This window comes from Sus scrofa, chromosome 2 (assembly GCF_054392235.1).
Source record: "Sus scrofa isolate SSC_HxYL_T2T_F1_AM1 chromosome 2, Sscrofa_HxYL_maternal_Yorkshire_Landrace_v2.0, whole genome shotgun sequence".
In the NCBI taxonomy this organism is placed as follows: domain Eukaryota; kingdom Metazoa; phylum Chordata; class Mammalia; order Artiodactyla; family Suidae; genus Sus; species Sus scrofa.
Genome location: NC_139384.1, coordinates 157613295 through 157637413, shown reverse-complemented (window position 1 = coordinate 157637413; position 24119 = coordinate 157613295). Strand labels below are relative to the sequence as shown.

General features: G+C 45.3%; 1 protein-coding gene and 1 non-coding gene across 2 annotated transcripts in view; both read left to right on the top strand.

The window, feature by feature from the left end:
* The window catches only part of GRXCR2 (glutaredoxin and cysteine rich domain containing 2), a 200013-nt gene extending 176937 nt beyond the window's left edge, over window positions 1-23076 (top strand). The window contains exons 4-8 of the mRNA XM_003124061.7: window positions 3319-3403; window positions 5613-5761; window positions 6208-6634; window positions 14015-14236; window positions 21670-23076. Coding sequence (XP_003124109.5) covers window positions 6299-6634; window positions 14015-14236; window positions 21670-21852 — 741 coding nt within the window. The 5' untranslated portion in view covers window positions 3319-3403; window positions 5613-5761; window positions 6208-6298 and the 3' untranslated portion in view covers window positions 21853-23076. The remainder of the gene's footprint in view (window positions 1-3318; window positions 3404-5612; window positions 5762-6207; window positions 6635-14014; window positions 14237-21669) is intronic.
* Window positions 16710-16816, top strand: LOC146405809 (U6 spliceosomal RNA). The gene has a single exon (XR_014839262.1). It is a non-coding gene; the product is annotated as a U6 spliceosomal RNA (small nuclear RNA).
* Window positions 23077-24119: the final 1043 nt, after the last annotated feature.

Sequence of the window (24119 nt, the reverse complement as noted above, 5' to 3'; positions counted from 1 at the left end):
AATCCCTCAGAAATGTGTTGAGTATTCTTAATTTCATGGTGATCATTATTTGCGTAACTTCAGTAAGAATCTGTTCGCCTTATAATAGGGCACAATTGGAAACCAAAGCTTTGGCTAGAATGCCATATTTCAGACTACACATAAAATCAGATCTGACCAGACAGTTCTTTCCTCAAAAGGAGAGAACTGACCTACTTCTGTAGGTGTTCCAGGCTAAGTCTAGTGTTGAGTTCTTGGCTTGGTTTCTTAGCCCGGAGAGGCTTTGAAAAGTCCAATCAAAGATTCTTTATGAAAAGTTCTAGCAAAGGAGATTTAAAGAAAGCCTGTATTGTCAATCACTGTTCTTTCTGCCTTTATGTAAATAATCAGGCCAAGTCTCGTGAGACTAGACTTGCAAACAAATGTGTTTTATGATTATTTTTGCTAGAAATGAGGGTTATTTTATTTAAAATTTTTTTTATTATACTTGATTTACAGTGTTCTGTCAATTTCTGCCATACAGCAAAATGCCCCAGTTATACACACATGTACATTCTTTTTCTCACGTTATATTCCATCATGTTCCATCATGAGCATTTGGGTATAGTGCCCTGTGCTACATGGCAGGAGCTCATTGCTTATCCATTCCAAGTGCAACAGTATATGTCTGCTAACCCCAAACTCCCAGGTCACCCCACTCTAACCCCCTCCTTCTGGGCAACCACACGTCTGTTCTCCAAGTCCATGAGTTTGTTTCTTTTCTTTAGATAGGTTCATTTGTGCCATATATTAGATTCCAGATGTAAGTGACAGCATATGGTATTTGTTTTTCTCTTTCTGACTGACTTCACTTACTATGAGAATCTTGAGTTGTATCCATGTTGCTGCAAGTGGCATTATTTTGTTCTTTTTATGGCTGAGTAATAATCCATTGTATATATGTACCATATCTTCTTAATCCATTCATCTGTGGATGGATATATAGGTTGTTTTCAGGTCTTGGCTATTGTGAATAGTGCTGCAGTGAACATAGGGATGCAGGTATCTTTCTGAATGAAAATAGTTTTGCCCGGATATATGCCCAGGAGTGGGATTGCTGGATCATATGGTCATTCTATATTTAGTTTTCTGAGGAACCTCCATGCTGTTTTCCATAGTGGTTGTACCCATTTATATTCCCACCAGCAGTGTCGGAGGGTTCCCTTTTCTCCACACCCCCTCCAGCATTTGTTATTTGTGGACTTACTGTTGATGGCCATTCTGACCCGTGTGAAATGGCACCTCGTTGTAGTTTTGATTTGCATTTCTCTAATAATTAGTGATGTTGAGCATTTTTTCAGGTACCTGTTGGCCATCCATATGTCTGAAATGAGGGTGATTTTAGAGGAAGTAAGTGTGTGTCATTGAAAATTACAATGCAGCCTTGTGGATATCAGACCTAGTCTTGTTCATTGTCTTTGATGTTTGTTATATACCTGAAACCAATTGGATCCTGAACTCTAGTTTCCTCAAACATCTGGCTACAACTCTCCAAAGTATTGTTTCCTGTTTTCTTCCATCCTTCTGATCTGGAATCACTAAAAGCAGAGACTGCTTTGAACTTCCTTAGAAGGGACCATACCGCGTGCTCCTCATTACCCAGATGGCAGCCAGACTTCAGGGATTTGAACCCTGGGTCTACGTCTCACAGTTCAGAAGGGCTCCTCCAGGCTCTTAGGACCGTACCCCGCCTGGAGATCTACTACTGCAACTTCTAGGGAAGTTCCTTCCCAGAAGCAGAGGTCATGTTCAAGCGGATAGCTCTTCCGAGACGATGGATCAGGACTCACCTCCACTGCGAAAACTTTGTTCCTTTTTCTTTTTCACTGCTTGCTTTGTCTCTCTGTTAATGCCCGAGAAGGCCATGTTCCTCCACCCTGACGCCTCTCCTGGAATCTGCCAATAAGGCCATAGCTGCACAGCAGAAGTCCCTAGACTTTCTCATCAGGGCGGCTTTAGGTAGTAGAATGGCTTTGGATTTCTTGTGTTGGCTGAACAAGGAAACTGTGCCAATAGCAAATACCTCTTCTTGTACCTGGGCCAACACCTCTGGTATTGTAGCAAATGCAAGAAATTAGCAAATAAGCCACTTGGCTAAAATGGGGTGGTGCCTTTTCAGGTACATTCTTTGATTTATTTGACACCAACTGGTTTGGTTCATGGGGTCCCTGGCTACGGAGCACACTTCTGTCTCTTGGTATTTTCCTCCTAATAGTTATCATTGTAGTCTCCGGGGTGTGCTGTTTTTTGTTTTTTTTTTTTTTCCCCCTGTCTTTTTTTTTTTTTTTTTTTTTTGGTCTCTTCTAGGGCTGCACCTGCGGCATATGGAGGTTCCCAGGCTAGGGGTCGAATCAGAGCTGTAGCCGCCGGTCTACACCACAGCCACAGCAACGCGGGATCCGAGCCGCGTCTGCAACCTACACCACAGCTCACGGCAATGCCGGATCCTTAACCCGCTGAGCAAGGCCAGGGATCCCGCAACCTCATGGTTCCTAGTCAAATTCGTTAATCACTGCGCCACGACGGGAACTCCAGGGTGTGCTGTTTTCTATCAAAAGCCTTAAATGCATGTTTGCAGCCATCAGCAGTACATCAAATGGTCTTGCTGCACTTGGAGAAACAGAAACAAGATGAATGATGGAATAAACCACAAAAGCAGTTCTTCTGTGGATCTGACGTCACTATCTACGGGTTTCACAATGAGGCAAAACAACTTACCTTGGGTGGGGACTGAGTGTGGCTTTAATACCAAATGTTTGGTTGGTCTCTCATGTATGAGAAGAGGGCACAAAGGGAGGATTTATTAAGCCAACAAAACAAGGAGGCCATTAAACTGATGTGGCTTTAATGCCGTGGTAACCTATGTAAGCAAATCAGAGTCTGGAAATGCCCCACAGTTACAAAATCAAAATGCTAAGGACAACCAATCACAAACAGCCAGTTAGCATTAAAGTCAATGATTTCTCTATTTTGCTCCTGCCTTTTCCCTGTGAAAGTCTCTCCCCTGGTCCTTCTGGATTGGTGCTGACTGATTCAAATCAATTTTGCTCAAATAAGCCCTTAAAATTAAAAAAGAAAAAATTATCTCCTTCAGAGAAATTATTGGGTTGAAAGTAATGATTTTTTTTCCCATTTCTTTTCCCCCTGATTATCAGAGTAAGATAAGTTTATCACAGTCAAGTAAAATATAATGAAACTGGGAAGGAAAAAACAGCCATTCAGAGTTTTGCACCCAGGGGCAACTCATGTTCATGTTTTAACATTATTTCTTCTGATTTATGCAGTCATTTTCTCTTTTAGGAAGATTCAAGTGTGTGAGCATTTTTAAGGCTTTGGGTGTCAAAATTGCTTTTGCGTCATCCGTGTATCCTCCTTCTGGAAGTGTGTAAGTTATGACTATTCTGAAAATACTAATGTCTAAAAATTACCCAGTAAGCATGATGGTTTCAAAACTTCCATGATTTTGCTCTGGCTCATGCAAGTCTGTTTGTGAACATGCAGAAATAGTACAAAACAAATGTAACTTGGAAACCTCATTGCCACTTTTTTTGGTCCTGGCCGCCGCACGTGGAAGTTCCCAGTCTGGGGATCGAACCCACAGCACAGCAATGACCTGGGCCACAGCAGTGACAATGTTGGATCCTTAATCCACTGAGCCAGACGGGAACTCCATTGCCAGCTCTTGATTGCCTCATATAACTGAAGGATTTTTTTTCCCTAGTCAGGATCCAATTCAATTGCTCCTGTAATTCTAACTTAATTTAAGCTTAACAAATTTTCAAGATGGCAAAAGTACAAATTTTAAAGATGTACAAAATGCATCGATGTATACACTCTGGTGGAAGCCTTTTGAAAGGCTCCCTTTGTTAGCGGCGTTTTTTTCTGTGGGCAGAGGAAAATGCCTGCTTAACAGGTGCAGGGGAAGTCTGCTCACTGGTCCTTCCATGAAGATAGGCTATCGGTCATTCACGTGGATGAACGGAAGAAAACCTTCTCCTGGTTAGGGCTTCCTGGTCTTTTCCATGGCATGTGGCAAACGTAGGAAATAATGGTATCTCTTCTTTGAACTGGAGGCAATGAGGGAGGCTGATGTATTCAGGTGTCACCACCTGGAGTCTGGGGCCCACCTGGCTGTCCTGAGGGCTGAGGGCCCCATGTTCCAGCCTCCTGCCGTCCATTCATGGCACAGCATGGCCAGCTCTGCCTCCTAGGGAACTACAGGGATGTGGCTTCTGATATGAGAAAGGAATATCTGTTTTCTTTTCTTATTTTAAAATGTTCTCCCCACCCCACCCCCGTGTGTGTGTGTGTGTGTGTGTGTGTGTGTGTGTGTAACCTATTCCTTGCACTGATTACACAGAGACCTGTGGAAAACCCTCCTTAGTAGACATGCAGATGTTTTTCTTGACAACGTTCTCTTGACTGTCCTCCACAAAATAAACTCAACTCCTGTTCCAAAAGTTTATTTGATTTCTCTCACCTGGAAGTCATTCCTTCAACAATTATTAACTGAGCTTTATTACACACCAGACACCTCGATAAATCCGAGGGATAGAAAGATGATCAAGACAGCTCACGACTCTAAGGTGTTCAGAGTTCCCTGGAGGGGGACATGGGCATGGTAAGAGAAAGCAAGATGCAGTGAATGGTGGCCGGTCCCCGTCCCATGGCCCTCTCCTGAGGCAGGCGGCGAGGCCTCCCAGGAGCTGTGACATGTGAGGTGTGACCTGAAAGCTGAGTGAAAGTTTGGCATCTCAGCCAGGAAACAGGATACATACTGGATAGGAGACAGAAACCCATGGTTTTGAGAAATAGGTGAGCCTGTCGGTATGCCTGGCACACAGATTCCAGGGGGCACTTGGACGGGTGACAGGGAACCAGTCTGGAAGGGAAGGCAGGGTCAGAGTTCGAGAAACCTGGCCTGCTGCATGAAGAGTTCGGAGTTTTTATGCAGGAGACTGACATCCACAGATTTGTTCTTTGGAAGCATGGCTCTGGCATTTGTGCAGAGAAGGGACTAGTGGGCGAGCAGGGAGGTCGCCAGGAGCCTGCTACAGCTCTGCAGGCCAAAGGGATGAGGCCTGAGCTAGGGCCGGGGAGGCAGAGGTGGGTGGAAGAAGGCAGTGGTGGTAGAATTCCTGGGAGTAGCTGCAGGAGTACGAGGGGAGCCAGTCTGGGCAACCACGTCGAAGGCGAAGTTGTTGGCAGAGACAGAGAGTCTTAACCCCACCACTTCGGCGCCTCCAATCCAACTCCTCCTTTTAGATTCAACCCCAGGGCTCTTCCTTCCCCAGCCTTCTTCTTCCATCCTGGCCTCCTGGGGGACTCCTCTCTTCCCAGAATAGCTCTTCTGGCCGTCGGCAGGGGACAGTTGGCTCTCGAAGCAGGAGGCTGATATTTCCTGTGTGTTCGGTCTGCTTCCTGCACTAGATCGTAGGCCTGTCACTCTTGCTTTTCTGACACTCACCCCGAGACTGTCTCACTGTGTTGAACCTTTACAAGGTACTGTCTGCAGTAGAGAGCGGGGCCTAGGGCTTGCAGGTGAAATCTTAACTATGACAGAAATTAAAGTGCAGGCGCTGTGGTTAACACAGGGGCTAGAAGCCTTGGAATCCAGGACCCGTGACGCCCTCCTGTCTAAGGCTCCAGGAGACGCTGTGTGAAAACTTTGGGCTTGGTGGACCGGTCATGAGTTTGGGTGTTGGAACCGCGTTTGAATCCCTGCTCTGCTGCTTACTTAGCTGTAAGTAGACAAATGGAGACGCTGCTCTGAGCCTCACGTCCCCCTCCGTACAGCAGGGACCATAACACTTTCATGGTCGGTTTATTGTGAAGACAAAGTAAAATAATGCCTATAAAAATCCCTGGCACCTATCACACGATCACGAGCTCCTCGTAGTTAAGAATAGCAAGACTTATTGATCCTTATTGAATAGATCCTTATTGAGCTTGTTACTTGTTCAGTCTCAATAAACCTACTCATGCTCAGGTTAAGAACAGCCAGGGTTGGGGTGAAGGGACGGGTGGGTTTGGGATGTTGAGGAGGCCCAATCTTGCCCGCTGCTCCATCCATTCCATAGACCTGCAATCCCCTGCCTTTGCCTGAGGTCCTATCCATATTTAATGGGTGGGTGTCGGTTGCTGTAAACTGAGCCTACCCCGGCGTCAACCTGAATTAATTATACGCAGGAGGAGAGAAAATAAAAATGCCTTTGCGTCAGAGCCCCAAGTTGCACTGGCTACCCTGCAGCCTGGAACCCACTGGGTGTCGTTTCTGCTGATGGAGGACCCCGACAAGAAGCTAGAGCAGAAGAGTGACGGCAAGCCCCGGAAGGTCCGATTTAAAATCTCTTCCTCCTACAGTGGCCGGGTGTTGAAGCAGGTCTTTGAGGATGGGCAGGAGTTAGAGTCGCCAAAGGAGGAATACCCGCACAGTTTTCTCCAGGAGTCCCTCGAACCAGTGGATGGCGTGTACGGGTCTGAGGACGCCCCTAAACCCCGGCCGTACTCCCCTAAGCTGACGGCTCAAAGGATCAGCGTGTTTAGAGAGGGCAGTGCCTACACGTTGGCGGGCAGCCAGCCTTTCTTCAATGATTACAAGTCGAATGACCACAAGGTTGGTATAACACAAGGTGTCTGAGCTCTCAGGACTGAAATGCATTTGGAGAAATCCTGCAATGGTTCCGACTTGTATCTTGGGGACCAACCAGAGTTATAGGTGCTGCGAATGCAAGGCTGCGATCAGAATATTATTTCTGGGGCAAAAATAGCATTCTTCCTAACTACTTATTGGCAAGGGCCGTAAGCATAGATAGTATTCCAAGTCCATCCAGGGTAACAAATTGTAATTGGCCCTTCCTTGGGGTCATCTCGGTAAATATATGAAATAGAGATGCAGGCTGCTGTTTTAGAGAATTGTGGGGCCAGGGGTTGTTTTGTTTCTTGAAAGAGCTTAGAGTTTGAAGGTGCTCATTTTACTTCAGCCAGTTATTCAGTTTGTGGTTTATCCGTGTCTTGCTTTATTTCTTATCTCCCTCCTGCTGCCGGCTTAAAAAAAAAAATATTTGCTGATTTATTTATTTTGCCTTTCCATTGCTCATTAGCATGAACGTGGGGTAGCTGGAGTCCTGGGGAGAAATGGTGAGAAGCAAATCACCCAGAGGACATGTTTGAGCTGATAGGTCGTTGGAAACATTGTATTTTATCTGCGAATTTCAGTTATCTTCCCCAGTACCATGGATAATCAAAAGCCCGTACATGATTTTCTTTAAAGCTAGAAGAACCTGGAAAATATCCACCAGTTTCCACAAACTAACAGGAGAGGTGTGTATGGTCTCAGTCCGCAGGAACATGAATGCCCTAAAAAAGAGATTCAATGCAGTGATATAATGTGCTAGGTTTTAATCAATAGCCCACCAAAATATGTTTTCATTTTTAAATTGTGAGATGCAGGTAATTACTCTCTAATCATTTTTATTGTTCGCTTCCTAAGGGAACAGATTATACCTCTATAGCAGAAAAATGTACTGGCCTTGCTGGCGCTGGTAAAAGTGTAATTATGAGCATGTCCACATTTATCAAAGATAATGCTAGGTTTCTTTATGCTGTGGAAGGGGGCTGGAGTAAACACGCCCCTCCTGTTAGTGGAGTGACTTATGCATCACCAAGCGCTGCCACATCCTCTTGCATTGGGATTTTTGCATAACCTTGAGGAGAAAGGCAGAGTGTGGTTGTTTCCATTTTTTTTTTTTTTTTTTTTTGTCTTTTGTCTTTTGTTGTTGTTGTTGTTGTTGTTGTTGCTATTTCTTGGGCCGCTCCCGCGGCATATGGAGGTTCCCAGGCTAGGGGTTGAATCGGAGCTGTAGCCACCGGCCTACGCCAGAGCCACAGCAACGCAGGATCCGAGCCGCGTCTGCAACCTACACCACAGCTCACGGCAACGTCGGATCATTAACCCACTGAGCAAGGGCAGGGACCGAACCCGCAACCTCATGGTTCCTAGTCGGATTCGTTAACCACTGCGCCACGACGGGAACTCCTCGTTTCCATTTTTTAAATTGACTTATTTTTTGGTAGAGGGTGAAGGGGGTGTGCCCTGCAGCATAGGGATGTCCCTGGGCCAGGTATTGAACTCGCTGTAACTTGTGCCACTGCTGCAGCCATGCCAGATCCTTAACCCACTGCACCACGAGGCAACGTCTGGGCATTTCCATCTTGGAGATGGGGAAGGTTGACAGCTACGTGATAAAGGACCCTCCCAACCCTTAGGGTCACTAGGGGCAGAGTCAGAACAAGAGCTCAAGTCTTCCGAATCCCATGCGGTTGGCCCAATGCAGTGTTTCTTTTCAGAGAATAAGCCCATTAATCTGGATGATGATGGTGACAGTAGGTCACCATTTATTGAGTGCTTGTGACGTCCTAGGACCTCGTGTACGTCTTATCCTCGGAGTATCGCTTTTTAACTAAACCTCACCTGTAGGTTCAGGATTTACAAAGTCATCATTTACGCAAATCTCATACAAGGCCGCGGTTTGTAATACGGGACTGCTTGACGTTCATAAGTCGCTTGTCACACTTGGCATTTCTGTAGAGTCATGATGAGGCACGGCCTTAGTAAAACCAAATAACCCAGTCTTCATAGCAGCACCACACAGGTTTAAACACGGTACTCTAGAGACCAGGTTCGGGGTTTGATGTCTGCTGGATGTGGTTATCCTTGTTCTGTACGGCCTGAACCAACGCCACAAAACCCTGCGAGCAAACCTCTGGGGATAAGAGTGATCAGGATGGATTCACGCCCCTCCACCAGTGGGCTGCTCAGGAAAATAAGGAAATGAGAGCTGGGAAGGCATGATTTTTCAATAGTGAATCCAACCATAAAATAATCCTTAGCAAATACTGGCGTTGCAGCAACACTGAGCAGCAGTTAAGCACAACAATGAACATTAAGGCCTCTGAACTTGAGTGGATATTTGCACAACAGTGTTGATTACAGCACAACTGCCCACAGGTGGAAAACAGCCCAAGTGTCCATCAGCAGGTGAATGGCACACTGAATAGGGCGCATACATACAGTAGAATATTATTCAGCCTTAAAAGGGAGGAAATTCAGATACATGTTACAACGTGAGTGAACCTTGAAAACATTATCCTAAGTGAAATAAGCCAGTTACACAAAGATAACTGGGAGTTCTGTTGTGGCTCAGTGGCAGCAAATCTGACCGGCATCCACGAGGACGCAGGTTTGATCCCTGGCCTCCTTCAGTGGTTTGGGGATCCGGCATTGCCAGGAACTGTGGTGTAGGTCGCAGACTCAGCTTGGACCTGGCGTGGCTGTGGTGTTGGCCAGTGGCCACAGCTGCGATTGACCCCTAGCCTGGGAACCTCCATATGCCGCAGGTGTGACCCTAGAAAGACACATACACACACACAAAATGGAAAAAAAAATCAGTTTTTTTTTTAAAGATAACTGAATGATTCCACTTATACAAAGTATTATCATAGTCGAGTTTGTAGAGACAGAAAGTGGGGGTGGGGGAGGAGAGAAAGCAGAGCTAACGCATCTAGAGTTTCAGCTCAGGAATAAGAAAAAGTTCAGGAGGTGGTTGCCCAGCAATGTGGATGTACCGATGCCCTTGAACTGAGCCTCACACAAGGTTAAAGTGGTAAATTTTGTGTTATGTGTATTTTACCACAATAAAATAATAACAATAAAAGGCAAGGTCCAGAGGGCAGCTAAACCTGGGCTTGATGTCCTGCCTACCCACTTACTCTGCAAGCCACTCACCTTGATAATAAAAGCATCTACGTGCAAAGACTATTGTGGTGATTAAAAAATATGTAATACCTGGAACTTCCCATCGTGACGCAGTGGAAAGGAATCCGACTAGTAACCACGCGGATGTGGCTTCGATCCCTGGCCTCACTCAGTAGGTTAAGGATTCGGTGTTGCCATGAGCTGTGGTGTAGGTCACAGACGTGGCTCGGATTTGGATTTGGCGTGGATGCAGCTGTGACTGGCAGCTGCAGCTCTAATTAGACCCCTAGCCTGGGAACTTCCATATGTTGCAGGTGCCGTCCAAAAAAATTATATCGATTTTTTTTTATATATGTAAAACCTAAGAAGTACTTAGCATTGTGCTTGGCACATGGTATATGCTCAGTCAATGCTACCTGTGCTCATGGCCAAGTTCTTATTAAGGAAACATGGAGACTTTAACAATTTTATGTGATGGAGATAGGTTTTAATCACTGAGATATTTTAAGGAATTAAAACAGACTGAATTTTATAAGGTTCGTTTAAAAAATGAAAGGGAAAGAGGAAGAAAGTAACATTTATTAAACGTGTGCTTCATGCATAGGATGCACCTTCATCTTCACAGTGAGTCTGTGAGAAGAGAGAGCTACAGATTGGAAACACAGAAGGTGATAGGGGTTAAATAACTTGCAGCTCTCGCACAGCTGTCAAATCACATTCGAATAAAATTTGAACTCCGTCTAGCCTGCCCACCTCCAAAGCCCACCAAGTTTCTAATACCATTTATTTTATTTTATATTTTCGGGGGGCCATGCCCACGGCATATGAAAGTTCCCCTGGCCAGGGACGGGACCTGCACCACGGAAGTGACCTGAGCTGCTGCAGTGACAACGCGGGATCCTTAGCCCACCGAACCACAAGGGAACTCCCCGTGACTGCGTTGAAGTACAGAGTTGTGCAAAGGTTTCTCGGTCCATGAAGAGCAATCCCCAATCCTATTGCTTTTGATATCAGAATATTTTTTAATGATCAATCACCTAAGTTGCCATTCTGGGCACTATGGGAGGAAAGAAAAAATTGCTGGATCCATCCTCTCCTCTATAATGTAACAGAGGGTGTTCCTTGTGGGCAGCTGTGTGTAACCAGATAACGTGAACTTTAGTTACACCCAGAGAGTTTCCTTAGACACAAGGAAGAACTTGGCTGTCAGGGTGCCTGAAACTTAAACACACCTTAAAGGTGATTTGGGACCCTCCATCTGTGGAGCGCATTAAAAATAAATTTACTTTCCCGCGTGTCTGAGATATGGACCAGCCTAGAGGCAGGAGGTTGGACCAGAGGATGACAGAATTTTTTTTTTTTTTTTTTTTGTATACTGAGAATTTTGCCTTGAAAAAGCCAGCCCTACATGTGAAAAAAGCTTCCTCGTAACTGAATCTCTTCGGCTATTACTGGAAATGGAACCTTCCAAAAGTGCCGCTGTCTTTATCTTCTGATGCTCAGAAACTGATAGTCCAGAGTGTGAAACAGGAACCCGGCAGGCATCAAACAGTAGGAAATGGAACCTGCCACCTGATCCCTTGAAGAGAGGGAGAGCAAACAGGGCCAGGTGGAAGCTTTGGCTTCGTAAAAAATGATCCAAGACTCCGTGGGTCTTTCAAGGAAGAGGACCTAAGGATTGAAGTCCTGCTCAAGTCAGGTTTTGACTGAATGCAAGAGGGCTTTACAGAGGAGGCCGCTTAACTGTGGCATCTCAACAGATTTGGCTTAATCCAGTTCTGTGAAAGTGGGGCAAAGTATCTCATGCTGGGGAATGTGGTTGTGTAGCTCGGTGGTACATGCCCTGCCCAAGAACCGCTTTTAATGCTAATGGCAGCGACAGTGCCCAACATCTGCTTAGTATCTTCTGCTTTGGCAAACTCTGTCTTGGGTATTCTCCTCCCGCCCCCACCAGGTGATATATTAGCCTCAGTGACAAGACTCAGAATATTTTACTGCAGGAACATGGCTAGTTTAGCACAGAAACCAGCAGGGTTTTGGGGCGAAGTCCTGAGACTTGGGTCCTAAGCATTGACTTCTACATTGCTGGGCTCGGGGTGTTGGAGGCTCCCTGTAGAGACGCCGGGGTAACAGGAAGGCCCTCGGGAGTCTCAGGACAGCACCTGTGTACTACCCAGTGTGAAGATATTTGGGAGTTCCCTGGTGGCCTAGTGGTTAAAGATTCTGCATCATCACTGCTGTGGCTCCAATTCAATCCTTGGCTCAGGAACTTTGTAAGCCCACGGGCACAGCTCAAACAAACAAAAAAACCTCAGTGGAAATATATTTTGTCTTTTTAGGGCCGCACCTGTGGCATATGGAGGTTCCCAGGCTAGGGGTCCAATCGGAGCTACAGCTGCCTGCCTACACCACAGCCACAGCAATGCGGGATCCGAGCTGCGTCTGTGACCTACACATCTCACGGCATCACTGGATCCTTAACCCACTGAGCAAGGCCAGGAATTGAACCCATGTCCTCAGGGATACTAGTTGGGTTCCTTACCACTGAGTCACAGCGGGAACTCTTTAGTTGTATATTTTAATAACGAGTTTGTGGTGGTGCCTAGAAATTAGATGTCAGTTCATTTGGATGGGCAGACTGAGGATCAGAGAGGCCGCGTGGCTCTCCTGCGTCACGGCTGGTGAACAGTGAATTGGGACCCAGCACTGTCCCCCGCAGGCTATTCTAGCTCCGGAAGAAATATGCGTTCCTAAGTAATGTCTGAGTGTTTATTCCCCATGCTTTTCTACTGCATTGTGGTATTGCCCAAATCGCTTCTCAGCAAATGATTAAATGGCACGTGATAAATCCATACACGGGAACATAAGCTATTAATAATGATGCTATAGAGGTATATTTATTGCTATAAAATATTTGCATATCATATGACTAATGAAAACCAAAACAAAATATATATAACAATCTTATTTTGGAAGGGGGAGATGTTTATGAATAGTGCGTTATTGGTGTTAAGAATATGAACTTTTAGGAGTTTCCTGGTGGCCTAGTGGTTAAGGATTTGATGTTGTCACTGCTTGGTATGGGTTTGATCCCCAGCCTGGGAACTACCACATGCCACGTGTATGCCCCCCCCCCCGCAAAAAAAAAGAATATGAACTTTAGAGTGAGACAGACTTGGGTTTGAATCCTAGCCACGAACCCTGAGTAGTTCTGTAACCTTGGAAGGCTCTTAACCCTACTGAGATTCAGTCTCCTCATCTGAAAATTATATGAATCATAGCATCTGCTTCACAGGGATGTTTGGGAGGAAAGTGGGGCAGTGCTTGTAAAATGCTTAGTGTGGATGCCTGGCACACAATGAATGCTCTCCACTGTGGAGTCCCCTGTGGTGCAGCAGGTTAAGGATCTGGTGTCGTGTCTGCAGCGGCGTGGATGGCTGCTGTGGCACAGGTTCTACCCCTGGCCTGGGAACTTTCATATGCTGTCGGTGTGGCCAGAAAAAGTCCTATCCACTTAATAATAACAATAATAACTCCATAAGTTGTATCTACTATTATTACTTGTGCATAAAAATTTTGGAAGGGTTTTTTTTTTTTTTAAAAAAAAAAAAGCATCCCACTGTATTCATCAAGCACTCACGTGCCCAGCCTTCCCCAGCTCCCAAGGCAGGGAGTAGGAGCAGGCACTCTGGACCCCATCCTGTAGGGTCCTACTTTCTAGCTTTATGGTCAGTCCAGCTTTGGTTGGTTACCATCGACAGGAAGAAAGAAGCTGGTGTTTAAGATTTTCAGGAGTTCCCGTCATGGCACAATGGTTAACGAATCTGACTAGGAACCATGAGGTTGCGGGTTCGGTCCCTGCCCTTGCTCAGTGGGTTAACGATCCGGCGTTGCCGTGAGCTGTGGTGTAGGTTGCAGAGGCGGCTCGGATCCCGCGTTGCTGTGGCTCTGGCGTAGGCCGGTGGCTACAGCTCCGATTAGACCCCTAGCCTGGGAACCTCCATATGCCACGGGAGCGGCCCAAAGAAATAGCAAAAAGACAAAAAAAAAAAAAAAAAAAAAAAAAAAAAAAGATTTTCCGAGAGCGCAAAGACGCCAGGGAAGGAACAGTGGCTTTGGGTGTGATGGGTTCTCAGGTGGGGGCCGGTCTCTCTCTTTTCCTGGGATGGTGAACAGGTCCGTCAGCCCTGTATTTGGTCCCTGGTGGTGAATCACCGTGCTCATTCTTCATTTCTCTAGTCCGCGCCTATTATAGATTTTGGAAAGATAATCATCTACACGAATAACCTGAAAATCATTCGAACTCCCATGGACAAGCGAGAGTTCATGAGGAAAATGATGCGGAAGGAAGACGAGGCTGAGGAAGAGTCTCTGATGAGAAAAGGAGACATCTGTCGAGACAGGAACGATGGGCCTTTGCCGGAGGCCAAAGGCACATTCCCCCATAACCGGTACCCACAGGTGAGTCGGACGCCCCCTGTGCTACTCAGAGCTGGCCCCATGGCAGTGGTCTCCAAAGTGTTTTGATTGTGAACTGTTTAAGTAAGAACGTTTCGCTATGATTCTTCATGTGTGTAAATGTTAAAGAGGTTGAGGAATTTTAAGTTTATTTTAGTGGTTTATCATATTTTATCGCTAGCAATCATAGTTATAATCCGTATTCAAATACTCACACTTTGAATTGTTTTGAATGGTTTCCTTTAAGACCTGAGTTGGTATTTATTGTTTTCACATTGCATCGTGGCTTGGAACAGCTTGTCTTCGAGATGGAAAAAAATAGCCCTGTCCTTTTCTCATGGGTTTGCTGTGCTTCTGTCATTGGTGGAAATCCTCAATCTGCAGTTTTCTTGAAGAAATCGAATAAAGCTCTTTGTCTTTGGGTTTCATGGATATTAGTTAAAACGAGACAATATCAGAGTTCCCACTGTGGCTCAGTGGGTTAAGAACCCAACTAGTACCCACGAGGATGTAGGTTCAGTCCCTGGCCTCGCTCAGTGGTTTAAGGATCCAGGGTTCCCGTGAGCTGTGGTATAGGTCGCAGATGTGGCTCGGATCCACTGTTGCTGGGGCTGTGGTGTAGGCTGGCAGCTGCAGTTCTGATTTGACCCCTAGCCTAGGATCTTCCATATGCTGTGGGTGGAGCTGTAAAAAGAAAAAAAAACAAACAAACTAGGCTATATCATCTGTAAATCCACTAGACCAGGCACTAGTAAACTAGTAAATATTTACGTTGGGTGTAGCAGTAGCCTCACAGCTCCCGCCGCAAAAAAATAGAGCCTAGCATATAATATTTTAATTTTTATTACAGTTCATTTACAATGTTCTGTCTATGCTAATTTTTTTTTTCTTTTTATGGCTGCACCTGCAACATATGAAAGTTCCCAGACCAGGGGTCGAATCAGAACTGCAGCAGCAGGCCTATGCCACAGCCATGGCAACGCCAGATCTGAGCTGCATCTGTGACCTGAGCTGTAGCATGTGGCAATGCTGGATCCTTACAGACAAAATTGGGTCCTTAACCCCCGCCCCGAGCCACAATGGGAACTCCAGTGCTCAGTAAATATTAGTTTAATGTTTGTGGAAAGAATACTGGAGGGAGTTCCCTGGTGGCCTGGTGGTTGAAGATTCAGTGTCGTCGCTGTTGTGGCTCTGTTGGATCCCTGGCCTGGGAACTTCTGCATGCCACTGGCATGGCCAAAATATAAAATAAAATAGTAAAATAAAAATTTAAAAAAGTCTCAGAAAAAAAGGAATACTTTTTTGAAATTTGGGACCAAGGTGCCAGCTGGTAAGAAATATTCTGCCTCCGCTTCTCTTGCCGTCTACACAGCACCATTTGGAACCCAGCCTAGCTGCCAGGCAGACACCTCAACACTGTGGCCCAAAGCATTACTTTCGCACTTTAAAATTCATTAATTCTACGCTTTTCCATACCAGACTGTAACTTGAAGGAGCATTTTTTTTTTTTCAAAAGAGGCCCAGAAATGCAGGTCATGCTGAGGGCTTGAACGAGAAAGCAGCAGGCCTGCTACGACAATTACTTTTACATTCAGTTTGGAGAGAATTGTGTTTTTTAGCTAGATTGCCACAAACTAAGACAGAGGTGTGCGGCACCAAGTTGCCGTGAGAGGTTATATTCTCTCGCCTGTCCTTTAAGCTCTGTTTTAAATTGCTGTCTGTGTGCCCCATCCTTCATGCAGCAAATGCCCAGACGACTTTGATTCTAAAGCAGAGGGTCAGAGAACATCAAGGGGCCCATTCTGACCAAGTGACTCTTTGGTGTGTTACATGGAACAGGGAAACGGCAGGACTTTGATGAACGAGCAGGGCAAGGCTAAAAGCCAGGCTGTGCTTGAACCTCTGTGTCAACTCTTAAAAGAAAAGAAGGGGAATAATTGAACTGGGCCATGGTGAAAAGTAGAAGAGGAAGAATCTGGCCTTGTGTTCAGTGGATTTGAGACCATATGTCATCTGGGCTTCTTTATGCTTTATGTGATCTTACCTTTGAAAAAAAAAAAATAATAATAGCTGCCATTTTTTTGAGGGTTCATGATAGCCAGGCACTATGCCCAGTGCTTTCCAGGCAATAGTCCGTTTCACTCCCATAGGGACTCTGCGAGCTGGGTATTATCACATGTCTCGCTCTGCAGCTGGGGAAACTCAGGCTCAGAGAAGCTGCAGTCACCAGGGTCACAGTCAAACCCAGGGCCATCTGACCACCACCCTCTTGATCTTATCTGCTCTGCAAATGGGCCTCTAGATTGGTGCTGGCTACCCTCTTCAGGGCTACACACATCTTTGAGTCCGTGATGGAAGCTGAGGCTCCTTTTCATGATAGTGGTTGGGTTCTAAAGTCGAGGTTATGCTGTGCAACTGTGTTCTATGACCTCCTACTCAGTATTTCTGAGAAGAATTTTTTAAAATATTGAGAATGGTGCTCGCTTCAGCAGCGCATATACTAAAATTGGAACGATACCGAGAAGATTAGCATGGCCCCTGCGCAAGGATGACACGCAAATTCGTGAAGCGTTCCATATTTTTAGATACAGTTCTTTTGTAAAATAAATAAATCCTTTAAAACAAACAAACAAAAAAAACCCCAAACAAAACAAATAAATAAAATATTGAGAATGGTAAACAGATGCTTCTATCATGCCTGCCTTGTACAGAGTAGAGACTCAATAAATACCTGTTGACTTAATTTGCATGTTGAGAGCAAACAGTTGGAGAAAGGGTGGAACCCAAGGTATGGCGTGGGGTGAAATTTGACTGGCGATTTGTTCTTGCTCTTTATGGCAGTCTCACCAGGTATTTTCATTAATCTTTCAATATCTGACCTGGCATTCTATGCAAATGAATTTTTGGATCACAAGCATAGCCTTATGGTTGCATTTTAGTGTGTTTTCTTTGCAACCTTGACTTATTTAAGTCACAGTGGGATCAAGTGCAAAACAAAAAATATGACGAATTTGGCAGAAAAGTGGCAATTTGCTTTTAGAATATTTTGGCAAATATTTTTATTTTGCATACTTTAAGGGAAGAAAACAAATTTCCCTCTTGTTAATGGGTTAAATATGGCAACAATCAATAAAATATTAATGAAAGGGTGCATGGACATCATGTGGGGTTTTTTTATTGTTATTTCCCCAATACAGTTTTTTTCCTACTGTATAGCAAGGTGACCCAGTCACACATACATGTATACACTCTTTTTCTTACATTATCATGCTCCATCATAAGTGACTAGACATAGTTCCCAGTGCCACACAGCAGGATCTCATTGCTAATCCATTCCAAAAGCAATAATTTGCATCTATTAACCCCAAGCTCCCAATCCATCCCACTCCCTCCCCTCCCCCTTGGCAACTACAAGTCTGTTCTCTAAGTCCATTATTTTCTTTTTTGTGGAAAGGTTCATTTGTGCCGTGTATTAGGTTCCAGATATAAGTGATATCATATGGTATTTGTCTTTCTCTATCTGACTTACTTCACTCAGTATGAGAGTCTCTAGTTCCATCCCTGCTGCTGCAAATGGCATGATTTTGTTAATGTTTATGGCTGGGTAGTATTCCATTGTGTATATATACCACATCATCTTAATCCAATCATGTGTTGATGGATATTTGGCTTGTTTCCATGTCTTGCTATTGTGAATAGAGCTGCAATGAACACGTGTGTGCATGTGTCTTTTTTAAGGAAAGTTTTGTCCGGATATATGCCCAAGAGGGGGTTGCTGGGTCATATGATAGTTCTATGCATAGTTTTCTAAGGTACCTCCATACTGTTCTCTATAGTGGTTGTACCAGCTTACATTCCCACCAACAGTGCAGGAGGGTTCCCTTCTCTCCACACCCCCTCCAGCATTTGAAACTAGAACACACCCTTACACCATGCACAAAAATAAACTCAAAATGGCTGAAAGACTTAAATATAAGACAAGACAGCATCAAACTCCTGGAAGAGAACACAGGCAAAACATTCTCTGACATCAACCTTACAAGTGTTTTCTCAGGTCAGTCTCCCAAAGCAACAGAAATAAAAGCAAAAATACACCAATGGAACCTAATCAAACTGATAAGCTTTTGCACAGCAAAGGAAACCAAAAAGAAAATGAAAAGACAGCTTACAGAATGGGAGAAAATAATTTCAAATGATGCAACTGAGAAGGGCTTAGTCTCTAGAATATACAAGCAACTTATACAACTCAACAGCAAAAAAGCCAACAACCCAATTGAAAAATGGGCAAAAGACCTGAATAGACATTTCTCCAGGGAAGATATACAGATGGCCAACAAGCACATGAAAAAATACTCAACATCTCTGATTATTAGAGAAATGCAAATCAAAACTACCATGAGATACCACCTCACACCAGTCAGAATGGCCATTGTTAGTAAGTCCACATGGGGGATTTTGTCAGCTAGATAATCACTCCTATTCCATACATCCAGAATAAATAAAACTTAACGTATCCGTAGGCACTTTGTAGCATGATGGGACTATTTTCAGAACTTAGGCCTCCCTTTTCAGAGATGGTTTTTATTCTTAGGTCACAAAGGAAAGCTGTGTCCACTTGTTGAGCCTCTCAGGGACTCCAGCTGTCTTGATAGTTCCTAGAAACTAAGAACAGGGTGTGTTCTCTAGACATTATTATTTTGTTTGTTTATGCATTCAGCAAGTATGTGAACAGCAAATATTGTTCCAGGCACTGCAGCTAGTTGTCAGGAAGTGACGAGGAAAGGAACTAGCCCAGAGCACTTCCTGTCTAGACAGCAGGAGCATTCATGGGTGTGTGAGACCTGCTCTGCAAGGGGCAGTAGAAGTGGGATGGGACTTCTGGTCCAGAAGCAAAGCTTCCTGGAGGAAGTACCGCTGAGCTGACATCTAAGAACTGGTAGGAGCTGGCTGGGCTGGAAGTGGGGAAAGTTCCCTGGAGGCTAGCTGGAGCGAGACCTAAGGAGGGGAGCCTGATGAGAGAAGTAACTGAACACAAGATTCAGCTAAGGACCCTGGGTTTTAATCTGGAGTTTTCTGGTGGGTGGGTGTTCATTTAAAGGTTCCTTAGGTGCTTTCTATGTGGCAGTCAAAATTTAGGTAACTTGATGGGACTGGCATCCATGGGAGAACAACTCATAAGACCAAAAGCAAGGGCTATGCTGAATTCATGCCGGAATTGGTAGGTGTCTAGCTTGGGATTGTGGCTGTGAGATGGGGAAAACTGGATGGATTCAAGAGAGATTCAAAAGGTGAAATGGACCGGATTTGGTGCTGAATCTATCAATCTGGTATCACTCCTTTTTTTTTTTTTTTTAAATAACATCAAATGGGTTTTTTATTTGAGACAATTTAACAACATACTGACTCTGAAAAGTGGAAAATGCAAAGATGGGAAAATAAGTGCTAGGCCTGTGAACAAACAAAAAATCAGGGTTAAGAGATTATTGTCAGGGAGTTCCCATCATGGCTCCACGGAAACGAATCTGAGTAGTATCCACAAGGATGCAGGTTCCATCCCTGGCCTCGGTCAGTGGGTTAAGGTTCCAGCATTGCTGTGAGCCATGGTTTAGGTTGCAGATGTGGCTTGTATCTTGTGTTGCCGTGGCTGTGGTGTAGGCTTGCGGCTGCAGCTCCGATTCAACCCCTAGCCTGGGAACCTCCGTGTGCTGTGGGTGCGGCCCTAAAAAACCAAAAAAAAAAAAAAAAAAAAAAAAAAGAGAGAGCGAGCTTATTGTCAGATAAAGTTGAATTCAAAGCAAAAATAGACTAAACAGAAAATACTGCGGCCATAGTGAAATATAACAGTAATGAATCTTTTTGTACTAATTGACATAGCAGCAAAGTTAATCACTGTGTTGCCCCCTTTGTTCTTAGAAGGTTCACATCTACACCTGGTCACTGCACAGGAGCACAAAGATTGACTTAGAAGAAGAGCAGGAGTTCCTGTTGTGCTGCAGTGGAAATGCTTCCATCTAGTATCCAGGAGGATTCGGGTTCAGTCCCTGGCCTTGCTCAGTGGGTTAAGGATCCAGTGTTGCCATGAGCTGTGGTGTAGGTCGCAGATGTGGTTTGGAGTGCTGCTGTGGCTGTGGTGTAGGCCGGCAGCTGCAGCTCCGATTCAGCCCCTAGCCTGGGAACTTCCATAAGCCACAGGTGCAGCCCTAAAAAGCCAAAAAAAAAAAAGAGGAAGAGCAGGACAGCAGCCAAGGGGCATATTCTGGTTTCCCGGGGAGGCTGGGAGTCAGGACTAGAGTAGAATTTATGGACAAGACTTAGACATAAACTAACCATTGAAGTAGAGCACCTGTAATATGCCAGATCCTATATTAAGGTGCTTGCATGTACTCTCTCACTTAATATTCCCACATGTCCCTCCCAGATCCCAGGTACCAAAGCTGAGGTTTAGGGGGCGTTAAGGGAACTGTCCACGTGCACAGCTGGTGCCAGTCGGAGGCCAGTCTGTGCTCCAGGCTGCTGACTCCAGAGCAGAGCTCTCACGCACTGCCTCTCGTCAAAGTTCTCAAAGAGCGGAAAGACACACACTGCAGGAAGGCAGAGCTAAGCTTCAAAGGCATTGTGGCACCCACTCTTTCATCACTCAGGCTCTCTACACCGAGCAGTCTTCCTGGAGCGCCTGCTCTGGAACGGCTGCCATGCGGGGCTGCATGTGAGCTCTGGTGCCCGACTCCCTGGGGTCCAAGCGTGGCTCCTCCTCCTCAAGCTCTGTGACCCCTGCACACAGAACTGCACATCTCACCGTGCGTGGTCCCATCCGTAACCTACGGATGGCGCTGTTTCTGCCACCTCACTGGGTGCCGTGGGGATGAGATGGATGGATACCAAGAAAGCTCTTGTTTTTTCCTTTTTAGGGCTGCACCCGTGGCATACGGAGGTTCCCAGGCCAGGGGTGGAATCGGAGCTGCAGCTGCAGGCCTACACTCCAGCCACGGCAGTGCCAGATCCGAGCTGCATCTGTGACCTATGCTGTAGCTTGTAGCAACGCCGGATCCTTAACCCACTGAGGGAGGCCAGGGAACAAACCCACACCCTCACAGACACTAAGTTCTTAACCCACTGAGCCACAATGGGAACTCCAGAGAAAGCTCTTAAAACAACACCTGCTATCTCCTAGGTGACAAGAGTGGTGAAAAAGGTCAGGCAGCAGAATGCCCAGCCTGGTGGCAGGAACTGCTATCTTCAAGAACACCATCGGGGAAGGCTCTGATAAGATGCTGCCACTACTTGCCTCCCTCCAGTTCCTCCAGTGGCATTTGTCAGAAGCATTTTTCTCTAGTTCTGCCTGGCCTTCGTGGCCGCCCCGTGCTCTTTTGATGTGTGTGCTGTGAACAGTGGACTTCAGATGCTGCTCTAACGTAACCCTGGCCTGTCTCTTGCAGGAAGGGGAGCTTCCGGAGGACAACTGTTTTCACTGCCGAGGGTCAGGCAGTGCCACCTGCTCTCTGTGCCACGGCAGCAAGTTCTCCATGCTGGCTAACAGATTTAAGGAGTCCTATCGGGCCCTGCGGTGCCCTGCCTGCAATGAGAATGGCCTGCAGCCTTGCCAGATTTGCAATCAGTAGAGCCTGTGGCTTTGTGCATCCGCTTTTACGGCACCCTCCCTGAAGTTATTGCTAATAAACTGCCCCTCTTCCACCTCCTCCTCCTTCTCCCAGCAAGAAAGCCACAGTGGCTGCGATCACTTCCACCCCTGGCAAAACTCAGTGACTTGATGACATTTCTTGAGGCTGGTAACATCTCCATGTGGGCCTAAGTGGCAGAGGCCTTTGTGAATTAGAGTCTGCTTTGTTCTCGGATGATCCTTCCAGGACTGTGTGCGTGTATCTCGCTCGACTTAGCTCAGTTTTCTCCCTGCACTAGTGAACAAATAAATATACAATTTAGGTGGCAGGCTGAAGTCATTTTCTGGTTGGAGGTTACTTTGCAAACGTATGCAGTGAGAGAGGAATATCAAAGGCAGGCTTCTGATGAACAGAATTCCTGTTGTGTTTCCAATCGTTATTGGTCAACTGAGTTTTTAATTAAGCAGAAGAGGAAAGGAATGCACAATGCTGAATATGCACCAGCAGGCCACTGAAAACAAAGCAGGACGTGTGTGCTTTTTGCTGTAGATGGGCAAACCGAGGAGGTCCTTTTTTCAAAGTCCTGAGTCTTTCCTGTGTGATGTGCTTGGGTGATGGGCATGCAGGCAACGAGCACTGCTACTTCTTAGGACAAGATAAGACATTTCTGTGTGCCTCTAAACTGCTGAGGTTATAAGCCAAGTGAAAACTAAATATGATAAATTTGGTGCTTAAATGTGTGAGTGTGTGATATGACTTCTTCCAGCCCCCAAATTATTACCAAAAAATATGTTTATTTTAAGGCTAAGACAGAGCCATGATCTCTTCCTAAAAGACTTTGAATGTTTTATAGGTATCGATCAGAAACGTCTAAAAGAAAACCCACCCAAGCCTGAGTTTTAGCAATTATGTTTCTACTGCCTATGCATACACATACTAAGGAGGTGTATTCCTCGTCAAGGTGGTTGTAAAATTTGACAGAGAACTTTTTTGTGTGGCTCTAACAGCCACTCCCCTTCCCCCTTGCGAATAACCTTGCAAGATCTGTTATCTACTGAGACATGCTTTTCGATGGTAATTGTTTTGATTTTCATAAATTATTTTTTTCAAGTTTTGTTTGTTATTCTCGCGTAGTCAGCTATTCAAATAATTCAGCAGTGGAGTGCTTTTCAAGCAATATAAATACTTCCCATAAAAACATTAAAATATTTTTTGAAACCATGGTAATTTTTCCTGTTCTTTTCCAGCCAAAATGATGGAAGTGTGGCTTACCAAATTTCTATGCTTCTGTCCTTAACTCTTTCCCGACTCTGTTTATCCTTTCTCTGAGCTATTGGTTCTTCTGTTTTTCCAGAATACCAGAGGAAGGAATGATATCGCAAGACTTCAAGATCTTTTAGGGGTATTCTTCCAATTTTTGGCAGGATCCGTGGGCACAGACATTGTCTGCTGGACATGCAGGATGGTACCGCCAAGTGTTTGCTGGGCAGTGTTCCTCAGATGGGATCTCCTGGGACTTAAGTTTTCAGCAGAGAAGGGATGTAAAGAGATTATTATGCTGTAGTGCGACAAGTTCCAGGAAAGGGGAATTCTAGGGAGCGTTTGGAACCCAGGGATGGGACACCTAAGGTAGCCCGAGTGGAGTTAGAGAGGTCACCCATAGGAAGAGGGGTGAGGTTGGTCTGCTTTTTCTTACCCCGTGCTCTCGAGAGCCTTTAACGCTTTTCATCTCATAATAAATATATCACACTTACTTACTCAGTCAGCAAATATTTATGGAGCACTGGGAACCTATCAGCAGACAAAGCAGGCCCGGCTCCCCAGGGGGCTTATGTTTTGGTGGGGGGATATTGGCAACTAAGATGTCTGTATTTAGAGACAACCAAAAGTATATAATATAGAATTAAAATATATTTATGTATCTGACGAAGCTATAAATGTACATATTTAATATAGAGTGTGTTAGAGAAGGAGAAATCTTTTGATGAAAAATAAAACAACGGGGGGGGGATCATGAGTTGAGAGGGGTTGCAATTTTAAATGAGTTTTCAGGAGGCATCCTGGAGAAGGTGTCCTTTCAGTAAAGGCTTAAAGGAGATGAGAGAGTGAGCTGTGAAGGTGTCTGGGGTAGGAGTCTTCCAGGCACAAGAAGGAGAGCGTGGCGTGTTTGAGTCAGTGTGGCTGGAGCGGTGAGCAAGACGGCAAGTAGCGATCAGAAAGGAAGGTGCATGTCTGTTGGGAGCAGTGGGCACCTTCTCGTGAACCCA